The 13,287-nt window shown below is 40.2% G+C and overlaps 1 protein-coding gene across 1 annotated transcript in view; it reads right to left on the bottom strand.

The window, feature by feature from the left end:
- The window catches only part of LOC108574736 (nuclear factor of activated T-cells 5-like), a 27,654-nt gene extending 18,500 nt beyond the window's left edge, over positions 1-9,154 (bottom strand). Inside the window, exon 1 of the mRNA XM_017937368.1 lies at positions 8,710-9,154. Within this exon, the coding sequence (XP_017792857.1) occupies positions 8,710-8,848 (139 nt within the window). The 5' untranslated portion in view covers positions 8,849-9,154. The remainder of the gene's footprint in view (positions 1-8,709) is intronic.
- Between the last annotated feature and the right edge of the window lie 4,133 nt (positions 9,155-13,287).

Here is a 13,287-nt window from a genome sequence, read left to right as displayed (position 1 = left end):
TTATGTCAATAACCACAATTGTCGTTTACTTTATCGTCCAATTTTAGTAGTTTTCTAATAACAGAATTCTAAACTTGAAGCAAACGGATCTGGCCGGATATCCAAATCTTTTGCCGGGAAGGTAAAATATTTTAAGTGAGAATGTGCAAAAGAGTACCCGGTTATTGACACAAAGTTTGAGTAAATAAATGTGACCATTTGCCCGATAAAACGAGTAAGAAAAATGCGTGAAAAATAAGGAAACGCGTGTGTTCTGTTTTGTCCTAATAAACTAAAGCCAATCACAGCCGGCTGCCATCTTCTCAGCTCCCTAAATACACGCGACACCGCGTGCCCGCTGCACGAGAAGATAACCAAGCCACGAGCAAATAACCTCTGACTTTCGTTCGAATATAATATTCGACATGTAGATGTTGATCATCGTCGTCATCGACGTTATTCGTTTTAATCAAGAGTAGCGACGCCGTATAGCCCGTTTCATTGACACTGAAAAAGAAAAAAACACTTGATCCCTGCAGCCTCGAGTTCAATATGTACACATTGAGAACAACCACAACAGTAGAATTAACATTTTAGTAAATAAATATTAACTCTTTATCGGGGCTCGGCTCGTTATCAAGGTTTGTTGTCTACGGTATGGATACACGTAGACGGAGCTGTGTATGTGGAAGAGGCGAGAGTTTTCGCGTTTTATCGGTATCCTCTATGGCACGATCGAGGCGTGAGTCAACGCACCTTTTAATCAGATCTTCCTCTCCCTCCCTCAATCCCTTGGGGTTAGTAAGTGTACCAGTCAGACGGTGTTGTTACTTTTGGCTCGGTTAGGCGGTCCTGCGAAGATTACATCTGAATGTCGACGTATCGACGTGTTATTCGCGTAACGACGAGGCGAAATAATCGTCTCGGTTTCAATTTTTATCGATCACTCCTGCGCAGCGCAGAGAAACAGTAGCTGATAATGAACGGAGAATGGGTTGTTTATAGAAGATCGAGATGTTTCTTGGCGATCTCCTCCGAAAGATCACATTTAATCTAGATCGTATACTTCTCGTTATTTTGACTAGCTCAGAAATCAATATCGTTCGAGCAAGTTAACACATTTAGTCACACTTCTTTAGAAACCCAGATCTTAATCTGTTGCGCAATAACTTTGTATGTTAATAATGGTAATATTAAATGAACCTCTCGACTTTTCAAGTTTCCATTGCTTTTACGTATCAAATTAAAGATACCGCTCATCTGGCAGTAAAATAAAAGTACGTACACTATCTGGCAAAAGTTTCAAACCACTGTACACTGAAAGTTGAAGAAAAGTTTCCACGAAGGAGTTAGCAATTTTAAGAATTTTTTGAAAAATCTCCCATCAAATTATCCACCGAATTACGAAGCACCATTGCAGATTCGATATAGGTGTGAAATGGCATTTTACACTTTTGACCCCGAAACGTTTAGCCAACAGCGTACATAAAACACCATAAGAAAGGTAAAACTCTCCCCCTGTCGTAATTCCTTAACCCTTTCACCATTTCTAATTTCCATTCTTCCATTACTCTCCGCAGACACTTTATTTTTAACAGCATTCCTACATCTCTGGTGTCTAATAATAATAACCTATATACCACTGTACAGGCTTCAGGTTGCAAAATCAGCGGTTACATTAACGATAATTCATTTCTCCTGCGCGATCCAACAAACACACCACCGTTGTCAACGAAAAATTACATAAAAACCAGTCCCCTTTCCCTCGACTGGTCGTTCGAAACAACGAAACTACAAGCAGAGGCTGAGGTAATGGGACAACACGAATCCAGCTTTCGACGTTGCTGCTCATCGGAGCAATCATCACTCCGGCCAAGCCAGGCCGGCTCTCTCTCTCTCTCCAGTTCTTAATCGGATTCTGGTCGCGTCGCCAGTTGTATCAACTGTACTGTTAGCCGAGCGTACGAGCGAGCCGTATATATTACTCAACAATGTGTACATGCGCATTATTAATGAGCGCCGCTTTATGCGTAGACTTCGCACTCGCGCGGCAGGAGCACATGTTCGAAACACGTGCGCGGCGGTGCTCGTGGCGCGAGATCTCGTCGACGGACGGATGGCCGCGTTATGAAAGAGGCCGAATTCCCTGCTGGAAACAAGTGTTTCTTTAGTGAAAAAGCAAGTGTACAGATTCCACGAACGAGCTGGTACAGAAGCCTCGGGATAAAAGGCTGGAAAATTTCAGCAGTTTCTTATGTGGAAGGTTTTGGTAAAGATTAACCCTTTCGTGAGCGAAATTTGTTATTTGTTAATTTTCACTTTCGAGTACGAAGGGTTAAAATGGGGCTACATGGAGGATTTCCATAAAGAAGACGATTTTATTGTAGAATTTTCGTAATGTCACGGATTGATTATCGAAGAAAATATGGGGAAATAATGGTAACTGAAAAAGGTTCCAGGAACGAATTGGTGTGAAAACCTCGAGACGGTAGAAAATATTGAGCAACCTTCGTGAGCTGCCTTACAAGGAAAATCAACGAAGATTAAGAATTTATTTATTAATTTTCAATTTAATTCTTGAATATTCAAGTGGGACAATGTGTCTCAATTGGGATGAAGTTGCGAAAGGCCCCAGTGGCCGATCGATATGAAATTTGGGAGGCGGGGCCAAATATAAAATATTAGCTTCAGCATTTAATAAGAAACTTTCAGTACTACACGTTCAAACTGCGTATACAGACGTTACTAATACATTAAGTACTGCCTATCCAGATGTTACCAACACAACCGTCTTCGCTGTAGTGGTCGTTACCATCAAGTGGTAAATATGGGCCCGGTATCTGTAGGGTGACGAATTTCGTCCAAATAAGGCTCATTTTTCGAAACAACCACTGAAAGCGTGGATTGCAATCTAACCTGCCCTAATCATGTATGTAATAATCTTGTCGATCAGTCGAGCTGCAGCACAGCGTCTAACACTGCCGAATATGTACATAGGCGGTCGGCAATATTAGAACAGTCGTCGCTTCGCCAAAATTTTACGTGGGACACCCTATAGATACTGAGGCCGCCTACCGCTATTGTGTCATCGATTACTCGACACATGACGGCAACTACTACATCGAAGACGGTTGTACGTATCGGTAACATCTGTATAGGCAGCATTCAATGTGTTAGTTACGTCTGTATACGCTGTGTCAATGTATAGTACTGAAAGTTTATTGGTAATATCTCGGAAACGAACGATTGGCTGAAGCTGATATTCTATATTTGGGGTCAACCCACCTTCCTCTCCCTTCACACCAAATTTCGTGTCGATCGACGACCGGGGTCTTTCGGAGCTACACCCTCTAATTGTCACGAAAGGATTAAAATAGAGCTACACGAAGGATTTCGTATGGTTGAAGAATGCGAAAGATCCAAAGTTTCGAGATAAATACGTGGAAAATAATGGTAGGAGAAAATCGAACGCTGTTTTTAATGGACAGTTTCGAAAAATGAATTCTATAGTAGATCTATATCCAGAGCAGGAAATTGCGTCACGAACGCGGCAGAAAAGTCATTCTATTTTTAACCACACGATGATAGGAAACGTGACCCGAAATAGCCCCTGAAATTGCGGTTTGACAAGAAGGTTATCAAGCTAATTTCTCAGATGTAATTCGAGCATGGATATGCGGATATGTTGATTCGATTTATTCTGAAAGATCGAGCGTGAGAAATAACGCACGATAGATAACTTATACGAGTTTTCAGCTGACGGTGCAGTTTCGATCGCGGCGGAAAATGCGTCGTTTCTTTCTATGGAAAATGCAGCGACGTTGAACAGTTTCGCGAAGAATTCGAGCTATGCGTCGCGACGCCACGGTCTTGCTCGGTTTTCCACGGCAATATAAAGTCTCACCTACGTTCCAGGAAGCCTTTACACGATCGAGGAGATCCTAGAAACGCTTACAACACTAACAACCGTCCTACGTGTTATTCGATTTCGATCGAAGATCAGCGAAAACTTGGATTTGCATCGAAAAACAGGCTGATTTTCTATGGCAGCTTCTTGGAAACAGTTTCATGATCGTTTCGTTGCATTCTTTATGCCGCTTTAATCCGTCAAGTCTTTGTTTGCTTCAGTTCGTTTAGGGTTTGCGCAAAAAGTATTATCAAGACGACGAAGAAAGACACAGATTAGATTTCAGTATTACAAAATTCTTCAAGTCGGTGTTATTTTTTCTTTCAAAATTTCAATAATTTTTATTGCAATTCGCCTAAAATACCAGCGAAACAAACTTACCTTACATTCGACAGTGAAATACATGTTTGTACACGTAATCAAAAATATATCTTGTTTCCTCGAACTTCTTCTTTGGGCTGTCACTCCATTACGAAAAAGGCTTTCAACTTATCGTCGAACAAGGAGACAACGGGGATGAAGAAAAAACCGACAACACGTGCAGCTTTCTTTTATATTTTCTACATCTATTCATACTTTATATTTCTATATATAAATCGGCCGAAGAAGATATATCGCGATGCAATAATGCCTGACCTATCTAATAGTCTGCGAAAACGCTTGCTCAGAGCTCGATCGGAATATATTCACGGACTTGACACCGAGTTCTACGCTAATTTATGATAATTTTAACGTCGGGTCACCTCATTGGCCACGCTCAGGTAACTGGAAGCTGGTGTGGACAAGTAAGATCGACGGGAAATCGATCCATCGAAAGGTCACGACGCCTGCAGCTGGATCATCGATCCTCCGCGTATGCTAATGCAATCGAAAATCAGAGAGAGAAAAATAATCGTCCAAGTCGCCGAAGAAGTATTTCGCCTGTTAATTCGATGCAAATTCGAAAACCTCGTACTAAAGGCGCGAAATTCGAATCACTTTTAACTTGAATCCGTTTTTTCTTTTCTTCTCTCGCTTCTCGTTTAAATTGAACGCATTGTATAATCTCATGGTCGATGGTAAAAGAATTCACAGTATGTCGATAAAGAAACAAACAGTAAGAAAGAAAAAGTTACACTGTGATAATGTTAAGAGCGATTTTTTTGGACGATGTTACCGATGGAAAAGTGAGCCTAATTAAACGAAAGTGTATTATTGAGGAGGTATTTTAGTCTACACGATGTAAATTTCGCCTATCTTCAGGATTTTTTTTCTCAGTGTTCTACGATGAATAGCAATGTCAAACTTTGTTCACATATTAAGACACTTATAGAGCATGCAAAACAATTTTCTGAATAACTTTCTAATTGTCTGTTTAATGCTATATTTCGAGGTAAAGACAGCGCATTTAAAAGAACATGCCTCGCTGACGGGAGTGATTTCAGCTCAAACAAAAAAAGAAATCAGGAAGATTTATAGTATAAGTGCTGCTATCACAGGTACCAGAATTAGCCGCATAAGTCGAAATTTAACAAAACGACGTGCATTCGAAGTTTAAGTATGGAAATTTTTCACTTCTTTAAAAGTTTCTGGACGTAAAAAATATGAAATTTTGAACATAGAAATGTAAATCCGCTACCTGCGAGAGCCAATAGTATGCAGAATGACGTCTTGAAATTTCAGACCGATCGGTTGATTAGCTTTTTTTTTTTCTAATTTTATTTCCGTCAGTTGAAAAATGAACGCTTCGAGAAAAACGCGTTTCAAGTATTTCGTGTGATATACGCTCTTGCGATTAATTTGCGATATACCTACACAGTCAAATTAAAAAGGAATTATGCTACTATGTTACTTCGAGTCAAAGAGGGATAGTATACAATAGAAACATATAAATATGAGCTAAATATTGCCAAAAAGCGGTGAGGGGAGTGCGGTTCACTACAAAATGCTGCAAAAGCCGAAATTCAAATGCAAAAAAGGAAGAAATCGATTTTTCGAAAGGTCTAGACTAGAATACCCCCTTGAGATCGCGTGGACTGTGCTGAAATTCGCGACTGAAAGTTTTTCTAGACATTCAGACGGTTTTTATGACTGTATTAAATAACAATCGACGATTAGATAGGATTACACAATCTCGTAACCTCTGTTATCGCGGTGTGTGTGTTTGGGACATAAAAAAGGAACACACTTGTTTCTGATATCTGTACAAACATAAAATTCACATACGATGAACTTTCCAAATTTCTCGTTATTAATTTCCACTGCACAGTATGTTCTCTCGAAAGAAATTTTCAAAGAATTCAAAGCTTCTTTGAATTCCTCTCAACAGGTAACAATACAGATACACTTCTCGTGGAATACAAACTCGGTTTTACGAAATCTCTCGATTTTACTCGGAGAAACATTAGTACGCACCGAAGAAACTTTCGCCAAGAAAGCAACCAGCAACACACTCTCGCCTGTCGATCGTAAAATATCTGTTGCCACCTAGTTCGACTCACCAAGTAGAAAAGATTCGTTCCAGATCAGACGGACAATCTACAATATTCACCCTCTCACACCTTGAAAATTCTTACCGATAGTCCAAGCAGACGATACATAGACTAAAGTGGAAGAAGAAGAAGAAGAAGGAGAAGAAGAAAAACACTGGAGGGTTCTCGCCAAGCGATTGTCCCAAAGGCTCGAGAGAAAATCGCGAGGCAAAGCTCGAGGAGAGACGAGCAAGCTGCTGGGATTGGTCGAAGAGGTTTCGAGGCGGATTCGCGCGGTTCTGAAACGGATTGGCTCCCCCTTCTTCCTATTCGCCTGGCAACGACCGCGCAAAAGCGCTTTCCAACAGCGATAACCGGAGTATCGCGATTCACGAGCGCGTCTCGCGCAGTCGAGCTTCTGCCGTCTGCGTCGTGAACGAGTGAATCGTAAGCGGCGTGATTAAAAGGTGGACGCAGGGGAGAAGAGGAGAGCTTGTATCAAGGGCGAAGGAGAACGGGCGCGAGGGCAGTGATTTATTGTGCTCGTTGAGCGATGAAGGAAAAGAGGAAGAAAAGAAGGTGGTGGATGTGATGACGGAGGGGGAGGAAGGAGGCGTCCTCAAAGGTTATCTGGACAAGCGAACGACTCGATTTCCCGGGTGTTAGAGGAGACGAAACAACAGGCGGGAACGTTTCTAACAATAATATGTATCTGGCTCGAAGATAACAACGGAAGAATAATAGCGTGGAAATGTAACGACTTCTCCGCGAGTTTCGTGGAAGCAGGGGTGGACGTTGTGCGACACCAGTTTCATGAATTTGATTGGTCACGTTGCACGATGTAATTTTCAGAAGAATGTTCGTGTCGGCGATTGAGGAAATGTTTTAGGTGAAATGTCGGAGAAAATGGAATTTCGGTTTTGTAGAATTTTATTAGAGAAATGTGCACTTAGATTTAAAAGATAGAAATTGGAAAATTAAATTCAAAAAATTATCGCAAGTTGTAATGTTCGTGAAAATGTATTCGCACACTGCTGACTCTGGAAGTAAAAATTAACGATTCAAACTATCGAAAATATGAATAACTCCGAATAAAAAATATTTCGAGATATTTTTAACCGTGGAATTAAAAATTGAAAACTCCAATATCGAAAACTGAGAAACACCGAAATAAAGGAAGTTATTGACAGTCGAATTAAAAATTCCAAGTATCGAAATTCGAAACACCTCGAAATAAAAAAATGTCTCAGGGTACGTTTAGGATATTTCATGGCCACCAATTATGTACTAATAAAATGTAAATTTCAGTTCTCGCTGTATCGTAATTAACTGCACGCCATAAATGACCACTTCAGAGTACATTTTTGTATATCCCAACCTATCTTTGTATAATTACGCTGCCTCCAAATTCTTTCTGTCAATATTTGTACGCATAAAACGGTAGGAATCTTATCGAAGATTCAACAGAAGCGAAAATAATGCACTATTTCGGACGAGAAATCTCGAAAGCTTGTTGTTCGACGCACGTTGCCAACTTATATAAAGAAAAGGCATCCACGTCTAAAAAAAAAAAAAAGAGCAAACAAATTTATGGAATTTGGAACAGAATAATCGCACCGCTGTGGGAGAGGAGTTGAGTTAAAATAAAGAAGAAGAAGGGAAAAAGGAGGAATCGAGGTGTGTTCCCATCGGCGAGAGTATAAACAAGCGAGTCGTGGACTCGCCCGAGGGTAGACATTTATCAAAGAGAGAAAGCGGTTGAATGAAAATGCAAAGCCTATTATCAATTTCAATCGAACCGAAGAGAGTCCCTCGTAATTTCTCTAATTCCCACTAATTAATCATCCCGTTACAGGCTAACCCTTGAAAACCTTGACACCCCAAACTCGCAAAAAAAAAAGAAAAGAAAATTGTTTGATAAAGACGTACATCTGTGTCCAACATGTAACGTCTGTTAAACCCAAAGAAAACTGACATACGAGAGCGAAGCGCCACTCGAGGCGAGTTTCTTGAACTCCAAAGATAAACGGGAACAAAAGAAATCGTTGGACAGATTTTTCTTGAAAAACAATTCTATATTCGAAGAGAAATGAATTAGAATGTACAACAAGATCGTAGAAGTCTATCGATGTAAATATCGAACGTACGATGTGTAAAATGTCCAAGAAAACTCTAGAAACCGGAAGGCTGTATAAAAAGTAGAAAAACGAAGAAAGAGAGAGAGAGAAAAGGAGAGAAAAAGATATTCAAAATACCATACAACTGGTATTTCGTTCCAGCTTGAAATATTAATTACCCGACTATCTGGTGGCGATCGAGACTGGTTGAATATTAAGTAGCAAATAATCATGCGCAGGTGGAGATCGAGTTTACCGTGTCGATAAGGCTCAGCCAATGCGTTTCCGGTGCATCGGAGCTGCAGGAGCATTTGAAAGTGTTCGTGTCCCGGTTCCAAGGTACCGCTGCTGGTCCTCCTTAGTTCCTGCCGTCTTTTCTCAAGGTCGGGTGCCATTAGGAGGTCCCCAAGGACCTCTGGGCCCAAAAGTAATCTCTCTCTCTCTCTCTCTCTCTTTCCTTCTTCCTCTCTTCCCCCCTTTTATTAGGTCTCTTCCCCTCAAACGTAAATTTCACGCGCTGTTCGACGATTCTCCGCGCTTAAAACGATCGATCGGAACGCTTTCACTTTGTCACACAGTCTGACCACACGAACGAAAAGTTCCATGTCAATTTCGCGGCACATGTGATCCCGAGAACTCTCTCGATCACGATCGATCGATCGCATTGAACAAGTCACTTGATAAACTCCGTGTATTGGCCCCTTTCTTTCTGTTTCAACCACACAATAGCAGTCTCGATTAATTAAATTCTTTCCTTCTTTCGTATAAGTAAAGAGATTCCCTGTTTTTTTTTTTTTCACACAGTCGAGAAATTCGTAAGAAACATTGGTAAGAGCGGGTGCAGCGAGAAATGTTTGTCGAAGTTTTATTCAGATAGAAAAGGAACACTTTTGCTTTTTCAGAGCACAACACCCAGCGGTTTGAGACTGTTCGCAACGAGGACACGACGATCGGAGTGCGGATCGATGCATCGTTCGAAACGTAGAGCGCGATCACAACGAGTGTCAGACGCGGACTGGCGTTGCCTCGTCTTGTCGACGATCGGCCAACCCGGCATGGTTTGAATAGCGAGTAAATAAGCCCCCACCATAGCCACACGGCCACGCAACACGTTTATACGCTCCTGCATCCCCGACCAGCCTCGGATATATCGAGGAGGAAGGTGACCAATCAGCAGCCGCTAATTACCCGACTGTCTATCTATCGCATCTCTCGAAGCTACTGGCTTCGTTTGACGCAGTTGCACGCCACTTGTCGACACACTGTTCGAGCCGATTTCTCTGCAGTCGCAATTTACTGTCCCCTTCTCAGATTGCTCTTTTTCGGGGAAAATTGACGGCGACGAGTATTTATAATTGCTTCAAATGATCGAGCAGAACATAAAGAAATATTAGAAATTTATTGTTAGACGATTTTAACTAACACTTTTTTCTTTTCATTTATTTGCGAATTTAAATGCGAGGAAAGAGGAAGTTTCGATATTATCCTGGAAAAAGTGGCTTTGAACGGTCAAGCATTAAATAGAAAAAAAATTAGAAATTTATCGTTGGATGATTATAATTTCTCTTTCTTTCTTTGTGAGTATAATGCTAGGGAATGGCAAGTTTTTACATTATTTTGGAAAAAGAGGCTTCGGGTAGCAAGGAGGACAATTTTTTTTTATATATTTCTGAAGTTAAATGTAAGAAAAGGGAAAGTTTCTTCGTTGTTTTGAAGAAAGGGTGAAGAAGAAGAATTATAAGTTTTATTAGAGCGTTGAAACGAAGTTAAAAAGTCGTGTTGTAATATTTAATTATAGGGGTATGTCGATATGTGTTGAATTATTAACACTCTTGATCGCCGTTTGCGTATATTCTTTATGAGCATCAAGTGATAGAATTACTTGTCCCGTTTAATGAAAACTGTTGTGAAGCACCGGTGGTACACACACGTGGCATGGAACGTGATGAACTTGTGTATTTACTTATGACATCTCGTTCATAAGAATATGAATACTGAAAGAGAAAAGAAGCTTATCTTCTACTTATAAAGAACGCATGCACATGATTACGGGTGACTAGAAGAAAACTGTACATTTGCTCATAATGATCTTTACGTTAAAGAATCAAGGATTTAAGTTGTTTTCTAATTCCTGTTTAAAAGAATTTAATTCTCTTCAAAAAAATGTAATTATTTTGAAAATTGAATTCTACTGAAACGAAACAAGAACAGAGAGGTAGGCAAATTACTTATGAGGTTCGTTTCATTTTCCTTTTCTCTTCATTCTTCCATCACTTTAATTAGTACCTTTCATTCTGAACAAAAATTTATGCCTACGATACTCCGACGAAATATACCGAATTTATTTTTCAGAGTGATAATTAAAATGGCTCGAGAGAAATTGAATTTGAATGCTGGTAATGGACTGGTTTCTCACTGAAACGAAACAACAGGTACTTACTTACACGCTTGAAAAGGCGCGCGGTCTAATTGGCGAGCACTAAAATGAATTTTCGAGCACGTTCCGCCCCGAAACGGGCGAAATACAGACGTTGGAACTTATCTGCCGCGGATGCAGCTGTTTGCTTAACGAGTAACTGTACGACTGGCGAGTTAAGTTAGAATTCATTATCGTTCGAATAATTGCAAACGGTACAACATTAACCCTTCAAGCAGAGGAGGTCGCGTCGAAACGAGCCGCTTTGTTCTCCCGCGGTTCTAATTGGCTTCAAACCTTTTTTTTTTTTTTTACACCAATTTTGCAGTTTACCGTTGTATAACGAGTGAATGCGACGGCGAACACTATCGAGGAGGAATGAAGGACGCGTTTTAGGCCTGTACACGTGTACTCGAACACTATTTTACGTCAATTTTTCATAAACAAACGGGAGAAAGGAGAGACAAAGTTTTTGTGAAGCAACAAATTTTAAATCACTGAGAAATTGAATTATTCTTGATAGAACGCGAGGAGAATCGTAGAATTGCTTTGTAGAGCTGATATTGTCGATTCCCGATTTGTTTCAGTATAAAAGAAAATTGAAATTTTTTTTTAAATTCGATGCTTTTCTATTTCGCTGCCTGTCTAACTTTGAACATTTATCAAACTCGGAAAAACCTAGGTACTGAATTTACATAGAGAAGTTTCGAGAGAAAAGTGAATAAAGTGGATTATCCGGAAAAAATAGATCCACGGGTGATTTCAAGACCATAAAACGCGACTTCGTCCAGTTACCCTGCTATTTTCCCTTTCTCAAGCTTTCCTATGCCTCCGTAGACCCGTAAACAAATATCTTCCACTTTTAGAACGTTGTCCAAAGATTTTCTTTTAATTTTTGTATAAATAATAATAATAATGACAGTTTGGAAGTGACGTGGTGCAAATGATTGCTCGCCAAGTGGGTAACGAAAATATATTTATTTAAACGTAATGCTTAAACTAATTTCAAATGTAAACTATATGATGCGCGTGCAGAGAATGTCTACGACAAAAGGCCTCCGTGCCTTTTTCGGGGCTCCCTTAAGTAGCCCCTTTTCTCTGGGAAAGTCCCAGGAAGTGGGGGCGCGGGCAATACTCTTGTCCTCGAGGACGAAGAAACTCGAAGATGTTTGGAAAAACATCTCTCGATTCTTCGCCTCGAGGACCAAGAGTCGCCAGGCCTAAGTACGTGCCCTCCCCCGTGGCGGTCGCCACAATAGCATAAAACTATGTAATATATAGTAGTGCAATAATATAATGTACTTATAATGGTAAAAATATAATATTAATAAGGAACATGCACCCATATTAAGTACATACGCATTTCGACAAAAAAATAATAATTACACTAAGAAAGAAAATTTAACGGTAAATTTCTTTTGAAGACAAAAAGGAATATGTTTAATGATAAATCATGCAAAAGTAACATTTCTTTACCTTATGTTCTCTGAAAAATTTCACTATTTAACTGGCCTCTCGAAAACTTTTATACGCTTTCAAACAATCAACTTCGCGTTGTAACTAAAGCTCAAATATCTATTACAATGAAATATCTTACGCTATGGCCGATTAATTTCGCTGCTTATTTGCCGAGATACTGCGGTGTTCCATATTAGGTACAGTTACCCTATTCAATCGCAAGGCGATTCAGCACATTATTAATTATATCTCGGTAACTGAAAAACCTTTGTCAACCAAATTCTAATCATTTTTCTCTTTCAATACCCCGAACAACATATGTGAATTTAAGGTTCGTGCAATTTCGTTTCCTACCCTTTCATTAATATTGGGGCCTGCAGGCGTTTTGAACATTTCTTCCACCCTAATTTAATACGCACTTTTACGCACTAACCGAATTTTAAAACTACACGGCTAAAATAGCAAATTTTGAAGCCGTGCTTAAAACCCATGTTACGTATTAAAATCTGCCGTAGCGAAAGGGTTAAGGTGTTCCAATTCTTTTTTAACGAGCAGCGTACGTTGTTCAATCGCTGCAACTTCCCAGAAACGAACGAAAAGGTAAACACGCCTAATTAAATCACATTAGACTAAGAGAACTGTATCTTCTCGTTAAACGATCTCAACAGCCAGGCCAGCAATAACAGGAACTTCGCTTTCGATCGTCCATCTGGCGCGGCACGTGTAACGGAGGGCTAATCAAAGGAAAACATCTCGCAGATAGCCACGTAATTAGAACGTTAATGACACTATGGCTCTCATTACCGGTTGACGTCAGCGGGAACGAAGAAAATCTCGTGGTTCTAGCGATCATGTGCGTACGTTACACACGTACGTCATATGTCGCCTGTAAGTTAGGTACAAGAACTGAAGAAGTCTCCTAAAATCACGCAAGGTCAGGACGACGAACTGGATGAACGG

Source organism: Habropoda laboriosa, unplaced genomic scaffold (genome assembly GCF_001263275.1).
Source record: "Habropoda laboriosa isolate 0110345459 unplaced genomic scaffold, ASM126327v1 scaffold223, whole genome shotgun sequence".
Taxonomy (NCBI): Eukaryota; Metazoa; Arthropoda; class Insecta; order Hymenoptera; family Apidae; genus Habropoda; species Habropoda laboriosa.
This window is presented reverse-complemented; position numbering and strand designations above follow the sequence as displayed.